The following is a 23849-nucleotide window of genomic DNA, read 5'->3' on the forward strand; positions in this document are numbered from 1 at the left end:
ATTAATAGCAACTTTAAGAGAACAACCAAAACCTGGAATTAATACATGGCGTAACATATTGGCCAACAGATGCTTTGTTACTCCCCTCCCATTTTTACAAGCATATTGTATCTACCTGCTCACGTCATTGCTACATGTCCCTTCTTTGCTTCTGTATCTTGTATGAAATTATTCAAATATACTATTCATTGCTTGAAATTAGCTAATGTAATACAGTGTACATATAAACAAATAACCAAAATCACTGCTTCTGCGATTTCAGCCATAGGAACGGATATTTATACTTAATCTCTATTATAGTCAGTAAGGTTCTTCAAAGGTACAAGATGATGCCCAATCAGTCAGAATCCTTAAATGTGGATTTCTTATCACTGTAGGCACTGTAGTTTGTAACAAATCCTTGAAGTATATTTCTAGGTTATTTGTCATCCAGCAGACATCACATTTGTATTCAGTTTTCTTGTGGCAGCTATAAAGATTTCTACATAGTAAAATTCTGTCATCTACTATTGCTCATCTTATCTTCCAGTGGTCTGAGTGTACATCCATTTTAGAGCCAAATTTCAACGTTCAGCCAGTAGATGTGGTGTGTACAAGCACCAAGAACAGTGCTGATCAGCTTGGATTCAGAATAAGTATAGAATTTTATACTTTGCAGTCATTGTTAATTACTCATGTAACACTTTATGGCAGAGCGGCTTTTAATCTTTTATTTTCTGGATTTGTGGATAATGAAAAAGTGCACAAACTGCATCTCTCTGTAGAACTAGTACAAGGGCCTAATACCTAATTTCTTTTACCAAAATAAAATGTATGGGTAATTCTGTTATTTTCTTAGCAGTAATTATGAACAATTGGTGATAAACATTTAAGCCATGTTTCTTAATATTAGTAATTTATCTTTTCAATTTAAAATCCTTTGGAGATTAAGTAGTAATGACAAGTGGTAAATATTTGCATATTGGGAAGCCGTTAGCACGTCATTGTGTGATGATCTCTTAGAAAATATCAAGAATTATTTATCTATTGAATATCCAACCAGTGTTTCATTATAGTGCAATGCAGCTACCTACGTTATAGTACTAAGCTTATTTCAGCTTTGTGGCACAAACAAAAAAAAAGCACAACCAATTTTTGAGGGGTTTTTTGAACATTCACACACCAAAATCTGCTTTAAGTTCATAAGGTTCATATAACTTTGCATGAACTTGCTTGTTTGCTCTTTATTATTGAGACCTTCTTTCAAATGAAGTCTCTGGATTACTGGACTCACCTGTTGGTGACAACACAAATTGTTGCCTACAATTACAGTTTTACCTGGAGTTTGGGGGGTGTCTGAATTCAACTTTAAATTCTTTGCTGTCATATGGAATGCATACAACATGCAACTGGGTTTTGTCCCAGTGCTAGCAGGTGCTTGTAAGTAGTTTTTTAAGATAACGGACCCCATTCTAAGATTCAATGTGTTAACTTCTGGTTAAATGTTTTAAAATAAAATCAGTAATGGGATCAGATCACCACATAGTAAAGGTACAGAAGTCAAATACAGCCCTCTGCCAAAATATAGGCCTAATGTATCTTTGAAAAGAAACATGGTCTTAAAATACCTTATTTTCAATTTAGTATATAACTCAGTATTAAAATTATGTTAATGTATTGATCAGAATACAAATGCAAACATATGAAGCCCATATGATTTGAGAGTTTAGTGTACTTAGACAGGTGCTTGTTGGATCTCATAGTAGATCTTTAACATGAGTCTCTTGTTTTCCATTTAAATTTTGAGATCTTTTATGTATACTATGTAGAAAAGTTGGAGCCGTTGTAAGAAAATTTTCCATTCGGCCACTTTTCTTTACTTAATGCAGCACAAGGACTGAGAATTTAAATATTTTTATTAGATAAATTTTGTGAGGTTTTTAGTTACTTTAGAAACTGACAAAATAAAAATGGGAGGACATATCTCTGGCTGTTAGAAAAAAGTTGACAGGAAATCAGAGGAGAACTAGAAATTAGAGCAGAGTAGAAAAGATGTTTTTTTCCTAATATGGAATCCAGATGAACCAAGATTGATTTGATTAATAGTAGTAATGATAAAATTGTGGTATATTAAGGACTCAATCCAGTAGAAATACACAGTATTAATTTCTGTAGTTAAGAGCATACGGGCTATACATATATTTGTGTTGGTAGAATACCATGCTTTATACTCTGATGCAGATGATGATACATTTTGAACTGCTTTATTTGTAAATAAGTATTTTCAAACACGTACAAATAATTACTCAAAACGAAGTAGATTCTGCAAATAAATTCGTAGGACAAAGCAATCTTTTTCCATAATTGTCCTTCCCAAAAGCCTGTTAAACACATATGTATAGTTCCCATTTACATATCCAAGTAGCTACATGGATTTTCTTGAGGTGTTGTTTTGAAAGTACGCTTTAGTTGAGCCCAAATATTCCAAGTTTCTGCTTGGAAGAAAATGTCTGTCTAAAGCAGTGAGCACGGAGTAAGATACAGAATGGATGCCCAGCCCAGCCTGCACAACAGGGTTGCTACCATGTTGTTAGAATAATTACGTTTTGGCTGGACTAACTAGTTTAGAGAAACTGCAGTACATTTAGCAAGAGTGAAGACTTTCCAAGACTGAGTTGGGTTGTTTTGGGGGGCTTTTTAAACATTTTTTAATGTAATTTAAAACAATACCTCTTCTAGCTGCCAACAAACTCTTTCCCTGAATCTCCCCATTCCTGGCTTCCCTCCTAACCATGTCCTGGCTCACCTCCAGAGCTGCCAAGTTTATGCCAGAAGCAGGAGGTAGATTTGTATGGGGCTGGAGGAAGATCTGGAGCTCTGTTAAATTTTCAAGCCCAGATGGGGCAACATGATTTGTGTGTTTATGTCAGGATGCCATACATCACGACTATCTGGGTGCTGACGTCAGCTTTGACCGGACGTTAATGTGCTGAACGCTGCAAACTAGAAAATACGTGATAGATACAGATCTATGGCAACAATGCCACATAAGCAAATGTCTGTTTGGTGTGGTGATTCACTGTGCAAAATTCTTCCCAAGATACTCTGCATTAAGCCAGGAGTATATTTTGACGCACTTCAAAAACAAAATCAACATGGGCAAACAGACTACCAGTGAGGAAAGCAAACCCATTCAGAAGACTTGAAACCGACGTATTGAGTTATGAATCATTAGGCAGATATCAGATTGTTATCCCTCACTTTAATCTTTCCAGAATTAAGACCAAACAGGAAAGATGCTATTCTTATGCTTTGCAGGACTGCTAAGGATGAGGATGCCGTGCTGATGGCTGAGCATCTTTCCAGCCACAATTTTTGTAACCCACTGTTATCAAAATAAGCAAGCAAGAATGTTAATGGTAGCAAACGTTTTTTCAAATGGTAGAATATTTTTTCTATACTAAGAGTTTAGGTTAGGTTGCATTTTTATATTTCTTGTTCATATAAATAACATCTTGCAGCCTGCTGAAGAACTGGCAAAATATGGTAATTCCTAGTCTGTGGATTTATAGAGGTCACTGGCTACTTCAGATTTATATTTATACCATCTTTATGTGCTTGTCCCTGTAGAACAATGTGACCAAAAGTTTCCATGAAAATATAGTATACTATCCCTCTCTTCCTAGAAGAGGAAATAATTTGCAAGTCAGCTTTAATATTTTGGGGGTGGATACCATAACAAATTTTAGGGATTGATTTGTAGGCACAGTTCTTTTACCTCAGATCACTTATGTTATTCCTCAAAAAGGAAATTCTGTAGTCTAATGCTGTTTTATCGTTATCCATCATTAGGCTTTGTAGGTAGAACTGAAGTTCCCCGATTCCGTGGGGATGGATCATTTTGGCCTGCGCACAAGTAGCAGCTTTGAAAAGAGCGCAGGGCCCAGGATTTGATGCCATCTGGCCCATAAGGTGGGGAATGGAGGGGGGGGTGTGAAGGTACCCTGGGATCAGTGGATTTAGGCCTTGTAACCTCAGCAGATTGGGCTGCGCAGGACAGGCCTCAAGCTACTTCACGTAGTGGTCAAAAAACAGCGTTCAGGTTGTTCTTTGATGGGAGCAGTTCACCTTTTGTGTCTGCCTTGTAGCCAGGAGAAATGCTGTTAATGAGATGTGGGATCATGAAAGCAATTGATGTATTGTTCACCATTTTAAGAAACCTGTATGTCGGTGTAATATATAGACTTTACTAACCTGTCTAGGGATGTTTCCCTTCTCTCTGGTCCTAATTACTGTATAAATTATTATCAAATAGTTTACCAGCATTTAAAATGACCTTTCATAAGAAGTGTTGGCCATGTAGTTAATGAAAGAGATGCAGAATGTACAAAATGCTTTAAAATTTTTAAAAAATACAAAACTTACAACTGGGAGCTACAGAGCTAATTCTTCATACTTGGTATGGGTATTTTGAGATCTTGATACCCCTGGAGGTAGGACAGGTATAGCACCTACAGCCATCAAGAACAAGAGTATACCAGCTGTCCAGGCAACTTTTAAGATAACTACATCTTATCTTAAATAAATATTTTGCTTTTTAGCACAGATTTGTCTCTTTTGTTTTTGCTCTTTAAATACTGACATCATGAAAGCATTTAAGAACATTTTATCCTGAGTTACCTCTGAAGATCTCTGTTGTGACCTTTGAATGTTACTTTCTGCTAAGTGAAATCAACTAGAGAAAACTACACAGAAAACAGCATATTTGAGGCACATGACAGCACATTGTTGCACATAAGGCATCACTTATAAATCACAAATATATTGAGAAATGGTAATGCAACTGGAAGCTTTATATTCATATGTTGTGCAGAGAACTTTTAAAAAGAAAAAAACTGGAGAAAATGCTTTGGTTTTCCGTGTTGTCTGACTGATGACCAAAATGAATAATCGTGTGGGTTGTGCTTGCTCACAATATTAGAGGTGATAGGCCTAAGAGTAGTAAAATATAAAGTTTTCAGAACACAAACGAAAGTTGGTCGTCTGACTCATAGCAGGAGTCAATGCGAGGTGCTTAACTGCCACATAACTCGCAAATATCTCTGATGTGAGCAAATGCTTATGTTATGAAGATTTATGAAATGTGAATTTAGTGCTGAGTTAGCCTGTTTGTGGTTTCTACTTGTCCAATATATGTTTTCTTTAGACAAAAATTTCAAGCACTTATTTTTAAGAAAAAAGCCCTCTAATATATTGATGACCTATTTTTTCCCCACAGTTTGTCATTGAGAAGACCAAGCCTTACTCTACGAACATTAATTACCTTTTTCATCACATAAGATGTGTATTTTGTTTCCATGTCTTACAGAATAAAGCAATTATGGAACGTGTAACAAACTTGTCAGATACGGTGGTTGGTCTTGAATCATTTATTGGCTCTGAGAGAGAAACCAATCCATTATACAAGGATTACCACGGTAAGTTCCATCTTTAGCAATGCAAAAAGTCTGCCCTGAGTGTTTCTAGGGCACTTAGCGGCTCACCCTCCAATTGGGTATCTGCTATAAAGGAGCGTTTGGTTTCATTTTAGAATATACCTCTTAAATGCTTCTCCTTGCTAACCAGGCTTGAGTTGGGAGAATTTTCAGCAAAGTGCATTAAGGCTGCAAAGGAAACATGGCAACTCCTTGCATGTTGTCAAGCCGCATTACGGAGGCAGGGCTCAATCAGACGCACATCTCAACAGGCAGGCTCTGGGGAATTCACAGGCAGAGGAGGCTTGGCAATCATCTGACCAGCGAGCCGAACTTGTCATGAAATCAATACTTTTGATCTGCCAAGTTTTAACTAGAGAACACGGGAAAACATAGATTACATTAAGGTGAATAAACTGCTAAATGATGTGCTGTATAAACTTTATATAAAAATGACGTTCTGCTTTTCAGCTTTAAGTCGCGGCAGTCACGCGTTGAAAGAGGCGAATGTGGTTACGTGTGGCGTGTGAAATATGAAATTAATGTTGGTAAAAAGGCGTGTGGCCTTTCAAGTGATTTATCTTCAAAATGTGTAATGTTGCTTAATCTTGTGGTTTGTTTCCCAAAGATTCTGTTGGCTGTCGCAGCAGAACTATTGCAGTTGTAAAAGATTAGGTTAGGAGTTATGTATAGCCAAAGCAGCGAATAACAAACAGTTTTAGCTAATCCGGATCGGTGCTCTGAGTGTGCATAAATTACAGCTATTATTATCATGATACTACTGTAGTTCCATGGAAACCTTTAGTTGAAAGTAAACTGCTTATCCGAAACCTGCTGTAAACATGTGAGAGCGTGGCAGTGTTTTCCATAGCAGGATATATAGAAAAAGAAGCAAAGATGGTGTTGAGACACCACTGTGTGTATGCAGGCTGTAATTAATAAATCAGAGGAAAATCTTTTTTGGCTAAGAACATAGTGCACATTTCATTATCTGAAAAGAAAGGTGAATGAAAAAGAAACCAAGAACAAAAGGTAGAATAATTTGCCTAATTATTTTTCCAATTGTATAATCGTGATGTGGCATTTGTTTATGCTAACATAATTCTGTCAATTTGATACTCTTTTTCGCCCTGCTGAAGAGATCCTTTAAGACAATGTGTGTTTTAGCAGTTATTTCCTGGTTTCCTGTAAAATTGTGTGCTAAATCCTTTTTTTTTAATACTTATTAAAAATTATATGCCAAAACACAGCTTTTGAGGTTTAGACAACCTTAATTTATCATTCAAAAAATAGGTATTTTTAATGGTTTTAACTTCGTGGATTCTTTTTCCTTAAGAATACATTTTAAGGTGATTTATTTACTGCAAATGATAGACGATTTTGACATTACTCGGGAGAGGTTTGATTAAATTATTGCTTTATTTAATGAATCCTGCATTAATAATTTTATTAAGCTGCCTGCAAACTTAGCTGGTTGAAAAGTCAAAACAGTAGCATTATCTAGGTGATCCTTAAAGAGAATTTTTAGAATACTGTATATGAGCAGCCGTGTGTTATACCTGCTGTTCCTAGGTGTAATAATTGTATTTTGAACTCAAAAGCCAAACAAATAATTGTTGTATGTCACTGGACTGCAGGCAGGGATAGAAGGTTTCAAAGCATAAAAATTATTTTCTAATATTATTGAGGATTTTTGTAATTAGTACACCTAAAAATTATGCTTTTTAAAGTATTTCCATTTTAGAAAATGTTATTCCCTGATTCTTCCTTTAAAAAAAATAATTAGACCTCTGAAAAAAAATACTTGCCTTATTTTATAATTTAAAATAAGCTTTTAGTGTTCGGGTTTTTCTTTCTCACAGCTGCCGTTTTGAAGTAAAATGTCTTTTCTAAATGTTTAGACGCTGGCTTTATGAACAGCGAATATAGGCCAGTAATTGAGAAGCCCTGTAGAATGTTCCTGGTGTTCAGATGTAGGAAATCCCCCTCAGGTTGTTCAGAAACTATATTAGGCTGCACAAAAACCATCCAGCGTCCTTGTCAGAAAACATCAGCTTGAGTTGCAGCTGACAGAATGCAGAGCTTGCGGTGCACCTAGTGCTGCTACAAACATCTCAACAGCTACAGGAGCCTCCCGCATGAAGAAAATGTGCTTCTCTTAGGCTGGCGTAGGGGTTAAAATCTATCCAAAAGCCTGATCCAAACCACTATTTCCCAGCAACTTTCTTAAAGCCATTTTCAGGGCGCAAAGCGAGGTACTTCTCATTAGAGCTTCGGTGGTTATCAGTAACCCATAAGCCTTGTTTTGCTGGCTGCTTACTGGTGCATTTAATAAAATAAAGATCACTCAGTGGTGCCGTGGGCAGCATGCAAGGTGATAGCCATATTTGCTTACTGTAAATACAAGAGAAAATCACACACAAACCGGCTGTAGTTTTGACAAGTATTAAGATCCCTCTTTACATCTGTACTTCTGTACCAAAGTGCAATTAGTTTTCCTCGCACAAGGATTTCTGTTTATCTTATTCTGCTTGATTACTTGAGTATAATCGCACCGTTTGCTTCATTGCTCCTGGTAGTAAGCTCCAGTTTAAAAAGGGGAGGATGAGTGTGTGTAAATATACAGAATTCTGCCGTAAGACTCTAATTTATGCATCTGGATGACAGCGTTTTCTTATTGCTTTTTTTTTTCCTCTCCTTTACTCTTTCTCTCCACAAGGTTTGGTTCATGTACATCAGATTCCTCGGCTTAATAGCTTGATCTGTGATGTATCAGACACAAAGGACCTTGCTTTTAGATTAAAAAGGAAGCTGTTCACCATTGAGGTAAGAGAAACAGTTTTGTTTCACTATTTAGAACCCAAAAGGTGGAGCTAATCCCATCTCTTATGTTTCGTTTCGTGAAATACATAAAATATGCATCAGATGTTGTAAATTCATTTCGTTCTGCTTTTGCCGTTCGGAAGGGTTTTATAAAATATTGTAATATGCCTTCTAATTAAAAATGTCTCATTTGCTGCACTAAATCGGTCCGTTATAAATAGTTTATTTTGGTTTAAAATGTACATAGAAAGTAGGCCACAACCTTCAATAACAAAGCGTGACATGTTTCTAAGGATGTCAGGAGCATATTTAATTAAATGTTAATGACTTGCTCTTACTTGTGTTAGTGGGTGGGAAAGTAGCTACATGTTATTACCCCAGTAGAGGGATTTTAATGTATAATGCTGCCTAAAATTGTGTGTGGTATGAGGGATAAGTGTCCTTATCAGTATTCAGAAACCATTTTCTTTGCATTACTGAAATCACCTTTCGCTCTTTTATGTCATTTTAAACACAGTATCATTTACACTAATGTCCTTAAGTAAATTTCCTACTAAATTTAAACTTTTTTCCGTGACCTTTATGCAGACAGTCCTGATAGAAGGCAGTAATACAAAAGATGTATTTCATTTTAATCTTGCTAAAGAGCAAATGAACATAGCACTGTTAAGCAATTAGAGCTGATGTATTTATTAACCAAGTAATGCTTAGAGATGGAAGATGGCTTTCGGGGTGATGTGATAGTCATCGGTACAGTCTGGGCAAATTTTTCTCTTTTTAACAAAGACATAAAACAGCCAAGCATCCCTGACAAACCATTTTGTTTAATCTCTTTTCAAATGAAAAGCTCTTAAGCAGGCCACTTGTCTTAACTGCTTGAAACCATAAAAAGAGAGAATTGCCACCAATAAATTAGCATATTTTTTACTCCATCACCAAATGATGGTCAATGTGGCTTGGCACTGCTTTGGTGTTTGGGACTTCACCCTTAAGTGACCACTTTGGCCCTTATTTGACCCGCTGCCCTTTTTAGCTGGCCACTTGATAAGGTAACTTAAGGGTTCTCCCTCTTCACTGCCCCCTCCCCTTCACAATTGCAAGTAGCCCTAACCTATAAATCATTGAAAGGGCCCTATCAAGTGACAAATTAAGGTGCCCTCCTCCTAATTAATGGTCATCAATGTCTTTAATTATCTAATCCTATTGAGAGCAGTTAATAGTTAATCAGACAGCCAGTTCTTGGTGCAGGTCAGCTCTGCGTGAGCGCTCCAAGTTTCTCAAGGAGAGGTGTCCTCTTCAGAAGCCACTTAAAGGCAAATTTTTCTTCCCCAAAGACATTCCTTTACAGGGTTTCTCACTTCCCAGAGAATGCAGTCAGCGGAACCAGGCGCTGCGAGGTATTAAACCATTTTAACAACTGCTTTTGAACGCTGCATTAGAAACAAAAACTTTAATAGTCTGTGGCTGGTCTTAAAATACAAATGTTCTTACTGTTTTCAGAAGTGCAGAGAAGTGTGCATGCTTACTTCACAGCATAGTAAATTCTCATTTATTATAGCTCTGAATTAGGATATTTTGGGGTGGGTTTTTTTTCTCACTATGCATCCCGACTCAGAATGCAATTTTCTCCTCCCAGCCATATTTGGGATTCTAATTTTAATGTAATTTGGAAGGAAAAAAAAAAAAAAGAAAAAGAAAACATTAGCAGGAGGCCCTCTAAAAAGAATTTAATTAGCCGTGGGGCAGAAGCTGTGGAAACGGGTGTAGTGGAACTCTTACAACAACCTGTTGCCTCAGACATGCGTGGATGACCCACTTGTATAATTTCTCCCTTCATTGCTCAGCTGCAGCCCCTTTTGAATAACTTCAGGTTTTGTTAGAGATATCCTTTCTGTAAGCTGAACTGACACAAACTAGCCCTTTTTGAACATGTTAGATCACTGTCCTACTGTGATCTTCCTGTACACATTTCACTAATCCATAATACATATGTTTTCCTTCCTCATACTGTTAAGGAGGGCAGACTGCAGCGAGGCTGACTAGAGCAATGAGGTCAATAAGAAAATGGGAGCAAGGGAAAATTGAATTAAGAAGGCATGTGAATACAGTCTTCTAAAATGGGTTTCTGCAGTTAGAATGTGATGAGTCAGCAGGCAGGTTTGGTTCTGCTGGTAAAAACATGAAGCAGCTCAACAGCGTGTGCTACAAGCAACAGTGTGCTCTGTACAAAGCACATCTAAGTTTATGACTTCTCTATTATGTAGCTTAAATGTGAAATTAAAATCTGTGTTTGAGTGTGGAACAATTTTTTGAAAGCTGTTATGCTTATATGTTATATATGTTTGCTTAGGTATATACACAACTTAGGATAAAAATATTGACCTCTACTTGAAATGCCACTTTAAAATCAAATTACATAAGAAATTTAGGAATACACAACCTATGATTTATGGCAAAATTTCTCCAAAAAGGGTTTTCATCGCTAAGCATTCTTTTTTTACCGCTTAAAATAAGGGCATGGGACATGGATTTTTTCACCTCTGGATTGCTCACCAGTTAAATAACTCCTTATGGTTTGGCCTTCATCAGTAAAAGCCTTAAATGTCAAATCCGTTTTTTTCAGATTGCAGTTTTGTGGGAGGGACTCCGCCTCTCTATAGTCTGCAGAATCATTTAACTGTTTCAGTTTTTCTTGTATCCTCTTCATCAAAACAAGATTGATTGAAATGTGTTCTAAAGGGTGACTTTAAAATTCAGAGTGAAAACGTTTTTTAATTAATATTATGAGTGTTCGTTTTCCATTTGTAAATGATGAGGTAGACCCTTTCCAGGAAAACTTTAATGTTTATAGTTAAAGGTGCAATAGCTATAGCAAGCTTTCCCAAATGTTCACACATTAGTTTCTAGCAATCTATCACTATATGCAATATTATCAGAGATCTATCTTATGTGCATACCACTTTAAAGGACACAATTTTGAAGTTATCCTGTCTAATCCTATTTCTTCCCACTTTGGAATCTTAATTAGAAGGAGATAAAAACCATCATTTGACTAAATTATTGTCTTGAATCTGTAGCAAAAGGTATAATCCGCAATTGGGCCAATTAGTGTACCCCATAGTTAGCTATGCTGAGGCAGGAAACTTGATTAGATCTGACACCAGCCTAGTTCCCACTGTTGTTTTGCCAGGTATGATGGTCAGACTTCAAAGGGCTGGAGGCATCAGCAGGGCAAGGTTTGGAGGCCAGCTTAGGTCCGGTCGTTAATCTCTCTGCTAAAACCACAGCAGCCCTCGCACAAAACAAGCTTACACGACACAATCATGCGGTATTAAAGTTTGGGTTGAGTCATGCCGATTTGCCTTTGATTTTCTGATGATTGACTAAAAGATGGCTACATGACTAGACACATACTGAAAGTTTACTGATTAGGTAAGTTCCCCAAATATTTGAAATATTTTTTGATTTCTCAGTTAAATGATATGACAACCCGTTCATCTTAGCAAAACCTTTCATCAGGATCATTCCTGAAGTACTTTTTGCTTTGTTTGTAGCTCTGAGTGTAACTTTTCGCAACATTTGGTAAATTTTGTAGGAACATTATGTTTGTAGTTTTGTTTGATAGAATTCTATCTCCATTGTTCCAAAGCTTCTTGTACCAAAACTAAAAGAATTTGTGCCTAAATTTTATTTTTTCACTTTAAAATTTCTAAGGAAACATTGTTCGTCTTTGTTATTTAGGTAGGTTTATAATTACGCGCAAAAAGGGAATTTCCTCCTAATTATTTTCCACCTCACCATTGAGTAAAGCGTTGCTCCACAGCTGCGATTACATAAGTGTTCCTTTCTTTTGCAGTCTGATTTGTTGAAATATTGCAGTAACAGTGACATGTTTCCATTCTGAGAAAAGCCTAGGGCTGCTTTAGTATTATTCCAAATGATTGAAATTGCCATCTTGCTGACTTTCCCTTGGGCAGCTTAAGGCCTGTTTACTTTTGTATTTTTTTTCACATGTTCCCTCTGAGTTTGGCTGGCAGGACATCATTACCTGGCTTGACAAGACACTTGGAGAAGATTCATATTTGATTAAGTCCCTTTGTTACTGGTCTGGTCAACGTAAATCTCTGAAATTATGTATGTAAAGTTAAAACTTTTGATAAATTCGGATAAATATTTGCAAATAGGAAAGTTTGTGAGGGTTTTGGTTTTAATTCCCTAGTTTTGCTTGACTGCTGATTTTTTTAAGCCTCCAGGCATCAATTGTTAATGGTATAGAGAATAAGATTTTCCTACAAGTTGTATTGTATCATTTGTCTAGTAAATAGTTGTCGTGATTTTATTTTTATTTTGATCAATACATAAGTAAGAGCCAGCTCATATGATTTTCTTTTAATGCTGCAAACCAGAATATAAATCTTTAAGACAGCTCAGTGTGAAGCCAAGTATCGTATACCACATAAAGAATTGCCAGACAGCAAAAATACGCAAGTTTTCAGAGCTTAATGTATGAGTTCAGGAGATTCTTTTCAGAGAGGTGTTTCCTAACAGGGAAAGAAGAAAGAATTAGAGGAGTCCTGTGGCAGAAAAGTTGCTGGTTTCTCAGTGCCAGATACAAGATGGTACTATGAAGCACTCTGGAGTGCATATTTCCTAGTGGTAATGGCCAGAGTAAAAGGTTATGTCTTTGGAAGGAAATATAATCACAAAACTGAGCAATTGAGCCTATATAGAATTAAAAATAAATGTATGATTCCAGAGGCGTTAAAATAACGTCCTTTCTTCATCTATCAATAACGGGCGATGAGAAAATTAATACTTGCCAAAAGAGACAAGATTTAATTGCAGTTCCAGATCTTCAAGTGTATGTTTTGTGTCCAGCACTGGTATTTGGAAGAAGACTTCAAGCTCTTTTAAGGCGATGAATTTGGCAGTTAAAACCAGGAAATATGTCTTAGGTAGTTTCCGTCTGAAATCTCTGTATTTCTACCTTTTTTTTTTTTTTCCATTCTATCCCTTTTCATTGCTTATTTTATACAGACTCTGCTGTGGGAAACTTCTTATTTGCAAAGGAGAAGTGCAGTTAACAACTGCTATAGGTTATTTACCAAAACGGGTTGGTAAGACCAAGTCAGAACTGGTGTCTGCAACGCTTCTGTGTAGCATTAGTGTAGCATAAACTTGGTCCTAAAGTACATCAGGAGATGGTGGTGTCACTGAGGGCCAGAATTGGGCTCCTGGAAACAGTTTGCAATTATTCATTAAACGCACCAGTAACAGGTATGGACATAATGGTTCAGGGTTATTCGTGACCTGTTTCTTCTGGAGGAACAGATCAGCCAGTACATATGGGATCAGCATATATTTAAAATACGCACACATGCCATACCAACCTCTATATCAATGAGGATTAGAAAGTGTCCGCTGTACCTCTAACAGCATCACTTATTATAGGCTTTTTCTAAGAAATTCTGAAGCAGCCTTCATTAAGGACTGACCCTAACCCTGATTACGTTTCACTCATATTTATAAAGTTGAGTAATTTTGTAAATAAACAAATGCATTTGAATTATTTAACTGGTTTAAGCAATATTTTAACAAAAGGAATCTGTGAGCCTGAGAGCTGATAAAAGACAAAATGCTGATTTATTAGAAATTTCAGTACGGTGATAGTTCTATAGCAATTGGTCAGTAAAATACGGATGTGAATTCTTGTTTGCCGAGACAAAGTTCACACAATGTTATGGCAAAGCTAACGTGTGCTACACGGTACATGTTGTAATGTGGGGAGTTTGGTCAATATACCTTCATAGATAGATCAAAGCAGCTCTGCATTTTGACATTACAAGATTTGACCCGATGTTAGGGCCTTAGAGCCTCATAATGGAACCAGCTTGGGAACCCAACCACGGTTGGGGCTGCCTGGCTGCCCAGGGCCTGGAACATGGATGAAACTTTTCAGGTCTTCCTGCTTCAAAGATGGGACAGAATTTCTGCAAAGTGTTACGGAAAATGGATTTCCTTAATTTCCTAATGTTAGAGAATCTTTGCCCATGTGTTTGAGAACACAAGTAACCTTGAGGTTAACGTGGAAAACTTCTCTTTCTCCTCAGCCTGCCTTGAGCACATAGAATCACAGAATTACAGAATAGATCGTAGAGTCGTAGGTCATAGAATCATACCTGGCAGCCTCTAGTGCTGGATACTCCACATCAGCTCAAGGACTCAAATGCAGGGAATTCTGCACATAAAACTAAGTTTTCTAACAGGGAGAGGTAAAGCATTGTAATAAAATTCAGCTGAAATATATGCCAATCAAACCGCTGTTGCATTGATTTTTCCTGTCCATTTTCCCTATGATATTAATAAAGACATTACTACTGGCTCATTTAAACATAGATCAAAAGATAGTAATTATAACACCATAACATTTTCTTAATCTAAAATTAATAATGCTGCAAAAAGATTCTCCCATGCAACTAATTCTGTCATAATTCTAGGCTCCATTCTGCATTATTTCATCTAGTAGCCAGTTCAGGTTCTCTTTACCTGGTATGGTGTACTTCACTGAATTGTTTTGTCAGATGCTGTCAAGCCAACCTACCATTGTTAAAGAAAATCAAACTAAATCATTTTGGCATGAGCCTTCCAGGAATAAGGCACAGAATATGAAGGGTTTGATGAAATCAAGGATTTGATTTCAATATTGTAAAAGACTGCCTGTCAAAAATGTATTACATTCTTTCAAACAATTTTGAATAAATAAACGTGTTTAAAATTGTGACAGTACAATTTAGATAAAGTTTTGGGAGATAGTTTTAAATTCTAATAACTTGAAGTAAAACAATACTTGGAGTGCTCCTATTTAGAAAGAAAAAAACCCTCTGGGTGCCAATGGTACATAGAACTGAAATCAAGCCGTAAGTTTTATGTGTTGTAAGGAATATCAGAACACTTCTATCTTGTTAACATGTGGAAAAATTAATTTGAAGATATCACCTTCTTATTGTGTAATACTGAATAATGTAAATTAAATTATTTCGGTGTTCTGAAGATGAATACATGAAGGTACCATTAACTTTTAGATTGCATACGAAGATTCGTGGTATCCTGAAATGTATTTCATAATTAATTTTTTTTACAAGTGTGACATGGGGGCTCCATTCAGTTTTTCAAAACTTATAACACCTATAATACAGTGCATCTACAGTTCCTTGTCAGTAAACAGAACTCATGGATATTTTTATTTAAACAAATAATTATGTTGTTTAGAAATATTTATACCATAATTGTGTTCTCGCAGTGGAAGGACATGCAACAAAGCCATTAATGCAATTAAAGGTCACTTGTGCATATTGTAATGGGCGGCTCATTCACAGGATCTGTGTTAAGGGTCAGCGCTGCAGCATGAAATGGATTGGCCTTGTTCACTCTGTAAATAAATGGGTCAACTTATCTTGTATTTCCCAGACAAATAAAGTAGTGGGCATATTCCCACTTTCTTAGTATTGAAAGACAGGTAGGCTAGAGAGATCTTTCGTAAAAATGTTGGTTGGTAAAGATTAAAAAACTTTCATCTGCAAGGATTCTGTGTTTTTCAGTGAAGTAGGAGTACTTTCAAGACAAAGGTCTGTGGGTGTCGGTTAGAATGACGTTGCTGGTGGGTTGTTAAGAAGCAAAAGGGGTTGAGCAGGAGCTGAGTGCCACCTCCTTTAAATGCTCTTTAACATACTACCAAATTTTAATAAAAATATATTTTGTAAAATTATATAATGTTCTCACTGTCAAATAATACCAAATTCACTCACACCATTACACATAAAACAGATCTCTGAGCTTTAGATATGTCTGTAAATGTAGGAAAATAAACCACAATGCTTATAGGAAGTCACGTTTCCTGGAACACAGGCTTGTGTCACACATGAACTGGGGTTAAGGCTGTTACTGAGAAGCTGAGAATAGGATGACTTTGCATCTCCACATGGAAGATGGTATCCACCTGGATCTTCCTGTCTCAATACTGTTTGTTACACTTTTGGTTATTGATCTTTGGGTGGAAAGTGATTCAGAGTATGCTGCAACCTGGGAGACTGGAAGATGACCCCATCAAGAACTTGGGAAGAGTTAAAATGTCATTTGTAGGAAAACAGAGCGATGTTGCCAAACGTTTACTCTGACTAGTAACATGCTTAATCAAACGGATTCCAAAATGTTTTATTCTCATTTTGCAAATTCAAGATTAAGGGTTAAGATTTTCAGTCTTACGAAAAAATAAATATTAGTGATTTTGGATGAACATAAATCCATGAGGAATTTACAAATTGTTCTGTACCATGTTGCTTATCTATTTATTTTACTGATTTGCAAAGAATATTACCCTTTACTGAACTGTTAACACACAGGAACTTAAAAAAATAAACATAGATGGTGAAGTACTATAGGTGAAGAAAAAATGTTATATAACCATTGTGCAGAACTGTTTCCTGTTGGCCAAATTATGGGGTAATATTTGTGACTGAATTCCAGAGTACATTTTATTTCGCTATTCCTGGCCAAGAGGAGTATGCAAAAAGTAGATTGTCATGAGCAAAGTGGCTGAGGACTGTGGTGCCCAAGGCATGAATAAACTTAGATTTTGGTCATGCCATCTTTATTTCTGTCTTTCTCATAGTTGTTTTAGTTGCATGTTTTTGATTTTTCAAAAGATTTGCTTTTTCTTGGTTGTTATTCATACGGTTTTCAGAGGATTCTGTTATAATGCATAATGCAATTTAAAATCTCTCACCGAGTGTTAAAACCCAACAGCTTTTGAAATACCAAACAACATGGTCTCCAGGAAGAAAAAGAAATATTTATTGCATTTAGAGAGGTATTTCTGGGCAGCTTAACATTAACCCCCTTCAGAATAATAGTTTGAATTTGAATGGCATTACCAAGTAACAGTTCAGTTCCCTCTTTCCTCATTCTTTCCTTCTGAAGAAAGTGAAACAGTAATTCTATACTGTACAATAACTAAAGCTTTGTATTGGTGTCCATAAATACCTAAATAAATAAAGTTAATTTGGATGCCAACTTATACCAACCGTAGACTGCTTGACTTCCAGAAAACAGCTGGTAGCACTCGCTGAAAGTAATTCACTTTGAATGCCTCATTTCAGGTGTTTACTCTTTGAGAAACCTATGGGGTTTAGCTTATGAAAATACTGTATATGGGATCTTCATCTTCTTTTATCCTGCTTCAAGTCTGGTATAGCAAAAGTTACTGAAGAATTTTCACTCTGGCGTTCATAAAATTCATATGTTTACCAAGCAATTACCAAATGGACTTACCTTTTTCTCATATTAAACCACTAATCTTCTGGCAATGCGTCTGCTTGAGTCATATTTAAAAGTAAAAGCAGAAAACAAAACTAAAGAACAGCTTATCACTTTTAAGTGGGAGTATGGGAATATTGCTGCACCAGAGAAATCAGCTTCACTTTGCATCCAAGAGAGTGCTTCCTATTCTTAAAATAACCTGCTGCCTTAATATTTAAAGTTTTAAGATCTTTAGTAAGCTTTGCGAAGGAGCTTTGTATTCACTTGGTCTGAACACGATAGGTTTTGTGTGAGTCGCGTTTGAGTTGGACAACCTGGCCATTTGAAAGGACTCCTGAAGTCTCCACGATATACCCAGAATATCTGCTGGGTGGTTGACTAGAACCTTAATGGCGTATTTGTAAATGAACCATTTTCATGTGTGTGGGTGATAGCTACAGTGTGACCTGCCTTGTCATTGGGTTGTCTTGGAGTCGTTGGGTTGTCTTGGAGTCATTGGGTTGTCTTGGAGTCGTTGGGTTTGCTTGGAGTCATTGAGTTGGCTTGGCGTTGTTGGGTTGGAGGAGTTCAGACCTGGGCACTAGACAGATGGGCTTGGGGTCTATGAGGAGCAGAAAAGCTTTAACAACAGTGGTTGCATCCACTGCTGTCAGTCAAGGATCACCATGTTCCAGTGTGGGTTTTGGACTTGCTTTTTTTGTGAGCCAACACAAAATTAGATGAAGAGGACAAGTTTTGCTTGTGTACTGAGTCACTGATATTTCTTGCTTTTAAAGGCTTTTACATGCAACCTGAAGTTGGTATATTTACCTGTGTATTGGCAGAAAGTATAGCAGAACATGATGATTTAATACAATTTTCACCACTTTTTATTTTAAATCTTGTTTATCATATTACAGGGTGTTTCAAAAAGATGGACCCAATTTGAAATCACTTTGCTTTGCAGTTGGGTCCATCTTTTTGAAACACCCTGTAGAGTGGAAAAGAGTAAACTAAGGAAGACCTTGTTCTGGTTTGGGCTTTGGTTTGGTTTTTTACTTAAAGCCATAGGTGTCTTGAATGGATCGTGCTCATTTGTAGATTGAGAGTAGGAGCCAAGCAGGATGGGCGAAATTCTGCTCTCAGGACTGACCAAGGCAACTCTGCTTGTAGATACAGCCAGAGCTTGTACCTATCTCAATATACAGTGCATGTGATGTATAGAATAACCACATGTATAGAATAACCACATCCTCAGCCACCAGAGCTGCTGTATATTACTAACCAAGCAGCATATTATTTTCAGCAGTTCACTATGCGGTGTTCTCCATTGGTTGCATCTCTTCTCTCATGGATTTATTAGCAATTTAGTAAAATGTTGCTTAATCAATAAGCAGCATCATCTCTTAAGTCAGTTGTGTCTCAGGTTTGCAATCTAAAGCACCTGAGGCAATGCCATATACTTCTTAATCAGAACTTCTCACCTTTTGGTATAAGGCTTTGTAATTCTGGGTGGATTACAGGCTTCCTTTGCTGCCCCAAATGCCCTTTCACAAACCTTTTGCTACCAGAGAGTGATGTGACAGGAGTTATAGCAGCTTTTGCTGCTATAATATAGGGGAAAATGGTTCTCCTTCTACTAAGAGTGTTTATTAAGAGATGTGAGCCTGTACTTAATTTATGATTCTTGTTTCTGTTCAAATAAGGAATTAATAAAAGGAAATCTAATATTTGTTTTTAGATCTGATCTTCAGTAGTAGCATAGCCATGGGCTGTTTGTGCTCAGTCTACATCACTGAGACTAAAAATAGCCTTCCTGTCATTTTATTGGCAGAGTTTTAGCTACTCCTTTAATTCTGTTTAAAAATGGATAGAGAGAAAGGCAACATAAATATTGAATGTGTGCAGATATTCCAGTAGGTAACTAAAAGGAGATTCCTGATGCTTTGAAGAGGTGTATAGTCAAATGGAACTCACATTTTGCTTAAGGGGGATTTTGTAAATTATTACTATCTTAAAATGTATTAGGTTATTTTTTTTTTTTTTTTATTATTATATCATAAAGTAACTATTTTCAAATATCTAGGCATTAACTTATGGGGTTTCTTTATTCTATTAGTGTCCCGTTTAGGTTTTGTTCTTAGGTTTCCTTTACATTTTCATAAGGAATTATTGATGAGGCATTTGATTTCTCATCAGTTACGTAAAAAGGCACATTATTTCTAGTCTTTCTTTTAATAAAGTGAGTTTTTGCTGAGTAAGAAGGCAAATTGTGACTGCCTGGTAAAATCTTGAGCAATAGTCTTAAAATTTCTGGTTTGTTGTGTTTTGTTTTTCGAAAACCTTGTGGAAATAGCAAAGGAAGAACTCGCTCATTCTTGTTCTGTGTGTCCTACCAAAACGTGGGCTGCTGTAGGAACTTTCAGGACCACGGTTACAGAATGGAAAAGAGTTTTGAGGTGGACTTGTGCCTGTGTTGATTTTTTTCCTGATCTGAGAAGGTCATTCTGGCTTTAAAACAGCCGTGAGAATTAGATTCAAGTCACTGAAACGCCTCTAAACCTACAAAGGGAAATTTTTGCTGTGTTTTTAGAGTCAGGTGCTAAAGTAGAAGGGTTGCACTGGAAAGATTTTGTCAGTGAATTACTTCTATCCTTGATATAGGAAGCACTTTTTCCTTGTGTAGTCTGAGCTACAAATTATAAACGTACCATGGTCTCTTCTACTTTTGCCTCTCCTGTCTTGCTCATCCATACCAGGGTGTATTGTATATTGGCATCTTTTAGGACAATATTATTCTGCATGTTCAGATGAGGAGTTGTTTGTGTTCACACAAACAAGTGTATGTGGAATACTTTCTTGCAGCATTTATTTGGGGTTTTTTTGTGTTATTTTTCGTTTCTTGGGTTTGTGTTTTGAACTTATGTTGTTACTATATTAATTGATCCAAAGATGAGCATTTATTGGAGGTGCAGTGAAGAAGTATTTGAAAGCTCTGATAACTGCTGCTTTTATAGAAGGTTGGTGGCGTTGTTACAAATGAGATGATGAAAAGAGAAGCAATTGATGTTGTACTTTTTATGTTAGAGCATCTGAAGTAACGATGCATTCCATCTGTTGCAAGTGCACAGCATTAGCATAGGGGATATCAGTTTTCAGAGCTGATAATCAAAATAGAATGTTTACTGGTGTAAATTAGACATAACTAGAGTATTGTTAGAGGTGCAATCTAGGCATCTGGTAAAAATATTTATAAATAAAGCAGAATTTGTGCAAAGCCAGAAATAGAGATTGTTTTATTGAGATAAGTATCACCATTTATATGAAGTGCTTAATTAATGACTATTCAAGCTATTTTATGAATATTTTTTAAGCTTTTTTTTTTCCCTAAAAGAGGAAGCATGATTCCATACAAAATTACATTCCGAAAAGATTTACCGTTCCCAGCATAATAAAAATATTGTAAAATTACTTCCTATCTTGAAAAATCAAACCAGCTATTCTTGTTTCAGGTTTCATCTAATATATTGTTCCGTATGGTTGTATGATAAACACATTATTCCTTGAACAGGAATTAAGAGTAAAGCTGCCAGGAAGGGGTTTTGTTGTCAGAGTAGTTCCCGCCTCATGTTTTGTAAGAGATTTCATGGTCTCATTGTAAAGAGCGGATGATTTAAAACGTGTTCCCAAGATAAACTTTCCCATTGTCATTAATGAGGATGGATAATACTGAGTGACAAGTGCATTAGGAATGACACAGAAAGAGCTGTTAGATTTGTCAGAGCATATCACTTCAGGCAATGAAACTTGAGGACATTCTCTTCTAGCAATTTTTTGCTATTTATTAGAGAACCAAGGATTGTGATTGCTCACACAGGTGGATTTTACTGTTTTGTTCGTTAAAGATTTAGGTACCTTTGAAAAGGTAAAGGTGATAAATGTGACCATTAAACTCCACTGCAAGGGGTGCAAATGATTCCTTTGCTTACGAATAATTCAGCAAAACTAATATTTGTTTTATATATTTTTTAAAAGTTTATTTGGTGAATAATGATTAATTTGTGTTATTTTTACTGAGCAGGAATATTTTAAAGTTATATAATAAGAAGTGTTCTGAACTGTCATAGTGAAGCTTCTGGGATAAAGAAACCTAAAATTAGGACACTATACATGTAATTTACATTGACTTAAAAAAATGCATTTCTCCATCGAGAAAGACTTTTTAAATATTTATCTCTGAATAATTAATAATGTATGACTTTTTTCTGGTGTTTAAAAATCTTTCCAAACTACAACATGCCTATCAATTTCCATTTTGAACATGCAATTGGTCACTTTTTCGCCTTGATTCATCTTGCCTGGCTGCCAACCAAATTTTGCCTCCGTGTACCTCCTTGACACTAATAATGACTGAGTTTCTGTTCGTTTGCGTGCAAGATTTCCCAAGCGGCAGTTTGGGGCTGGGATAAACTATCTATCATGATTGCGTACAACTAATCTGCCTCAACCAAACCACCCAATGATTGAAATTACATTTGACAATTCACCTCTCCTTGGCGTGCCCGAGGTGAACATCGCTACAGACCAGCCCCGGAAGGGCAGAGCGGCTCCTCCATATGTTGGGGAGGATCCTTTTATTTGTGTCAAGAGACTTTTAGCAAAGCGTGTACAGGCAGAGATTTTCGTTTTCTTAAATTTCCTTGGTTTTGGAGGCATGGCTGCCGCTTTCTCCTGACTCGGTTTTGTGAAGCGGTTTCTGATTTTTAATTCGTTAAACCTGTTAAACTCCTTCTCTGAGATAAACCGGTGCGGTATTGGATGTGTAAGAGATAAAAAATTCAAGAGGTATTTAAAACGTCATGTATTGTTTGTTAGAACGTTGTGCTCGTCAAACATGCGGCAAGACGCCTGTTTGTGTGGTGGCCTTTACCAAACTCACACCTGCTTGGAGGATTCTGCTTCTACAGAACCCAAGAATGACAAAGCAAAATCCGCTTCTGTCATATAAGAAATATTTTCATTCTTTTCCAAATGTTAAATTAATTCATATTGTGTATACTTCCTGGCTTGAAAAGCCGTCTGTGCAAATATGATCTGACAAAACAGACCCTTTATTTCTGGGTAAGATAACTCAAATAATTTTCAGAGTCAAAAGCTTTCTAGGATTGCTTTTTGCAAAGTATTGTCCTTTTGTATGAAGTCACTTTTATCATAATAACTTAAGTGATAGCCTGTGTCATCAGGAATTCTAATTTTCATTAGTGATGTGTATCATTAGCCTCATCAGATATAATTAATTTGTTCAAATACAAAGTTTTTGAGTAGTTAGGGTAATAAAATTCTGTTTCTAGGGAGATAATTTATTTGTAGTTTTCTTTTATAGTTCCAGTGTATTGATTTAAAACATACACTGTTTTGATATATGGGTCCCTTCCAACTCAAGATGTTCTATGAAACTGTGATGATCCAGATAGAAAATACTGAAGAATGGCAATCTGGAATGTGTTTTGATTTCTCAGTGTTCTGTGTAACAACGTGTTTTGCTGTATTTATGTATTTCAACACAAGCATAAAGATCCACAGTCAAGTTGTCCTTTCAAACAAGTACTGTCCATTCCTATTGCTGCAAAGGGGACTTTCATCAGTGCCCTCGTAAAGGGATGGTGATCAGCCTCATTTTCTTCTCGACACAGGAAGCCGTACTTCTTTCTTGAAACTGAAATACGTTTTTTCAGGCATTTTTCATTCAACCGATTCAGTTCAAGCTGAATTAATAATCTTTTTGAAATGCTTGACAGCCGAGTGTAGGACATGTATCTATCTTAGTAGTGGGGAGGAAGCTCAGTAATATGGGTATCATGCTTTCCGTAGCATTTCCAACCAACAAGTCCAGAAGAATCAGGACTCTTTTGAATATATAAACCATTAATCTTCATAACCAGCTGCTCTGAAGGCAAGGACGAATAACTCGGCCACACGGCCATGTTCAGTTCACTTGTTACAGTACCAGTGTACTAAATCTACCCTTAATTTATGTCCCGCTTTCCATATTTATTCATTTATTTATTGTAGTTAATTTTGTTCTCAACCTTTCCTCTTTGAGTGTATCTCTATGGGACAACACGGTGCCCTGTGTAGATGCCACTCTCATGGGTACAAAACCAATATTGCCATGTTAGGCCTGGTAACCCAAGCAGAGCACCCACACCTGTTCTCATCATATTGCCTTGACATGTTCTTGTTCTTTGTAGTAACTATTTGGTTTGTACCCAATTTCAG

General features: G+C 36.5%; 1 protein-coding gene across 1 annotated transcript in view; it reads left to right on the plus strand.

Annotated features, from left to right (window-relative positions):
* The window catches only part of ELP4 (elongator acetyltransferase complex subunit 4), a 140668-nt gene that overhangs the window by 55170 nt on the left and 61649 nt on the right, over window positions 1-23849 (plus strand). The window contains exons 8-9 of the mRNA XM_065839337.2: window positions 5348-5456; window positions 8173-8279. Of these exons, the coding sequence (XP_065695409.1) occupies window positions 5348-5456; window positions 8173-8279 (216 nt within the window). The remainder of the gene's footprint in view (window positions 1-5347; window positions 5457-8172; window positions 8280-23849) is intronic.

The sequence above is a fragment of the Patagioenas fasciata genome, chromosome 5 (genome assembly GCF_037038585.1).
Source record: "Patagioenas fasciata isolate bPatFas1 chromosome 5, bPatFas1.hap1, whole genome shotgun sequence".
NCBI classification, from domain to species: domain Eukaryota; kingdom Metazoa; phylum Chordata; class Aves; order Columbiformes; family Columbidae; genus Patagioenas; species Patagioenas fasciata.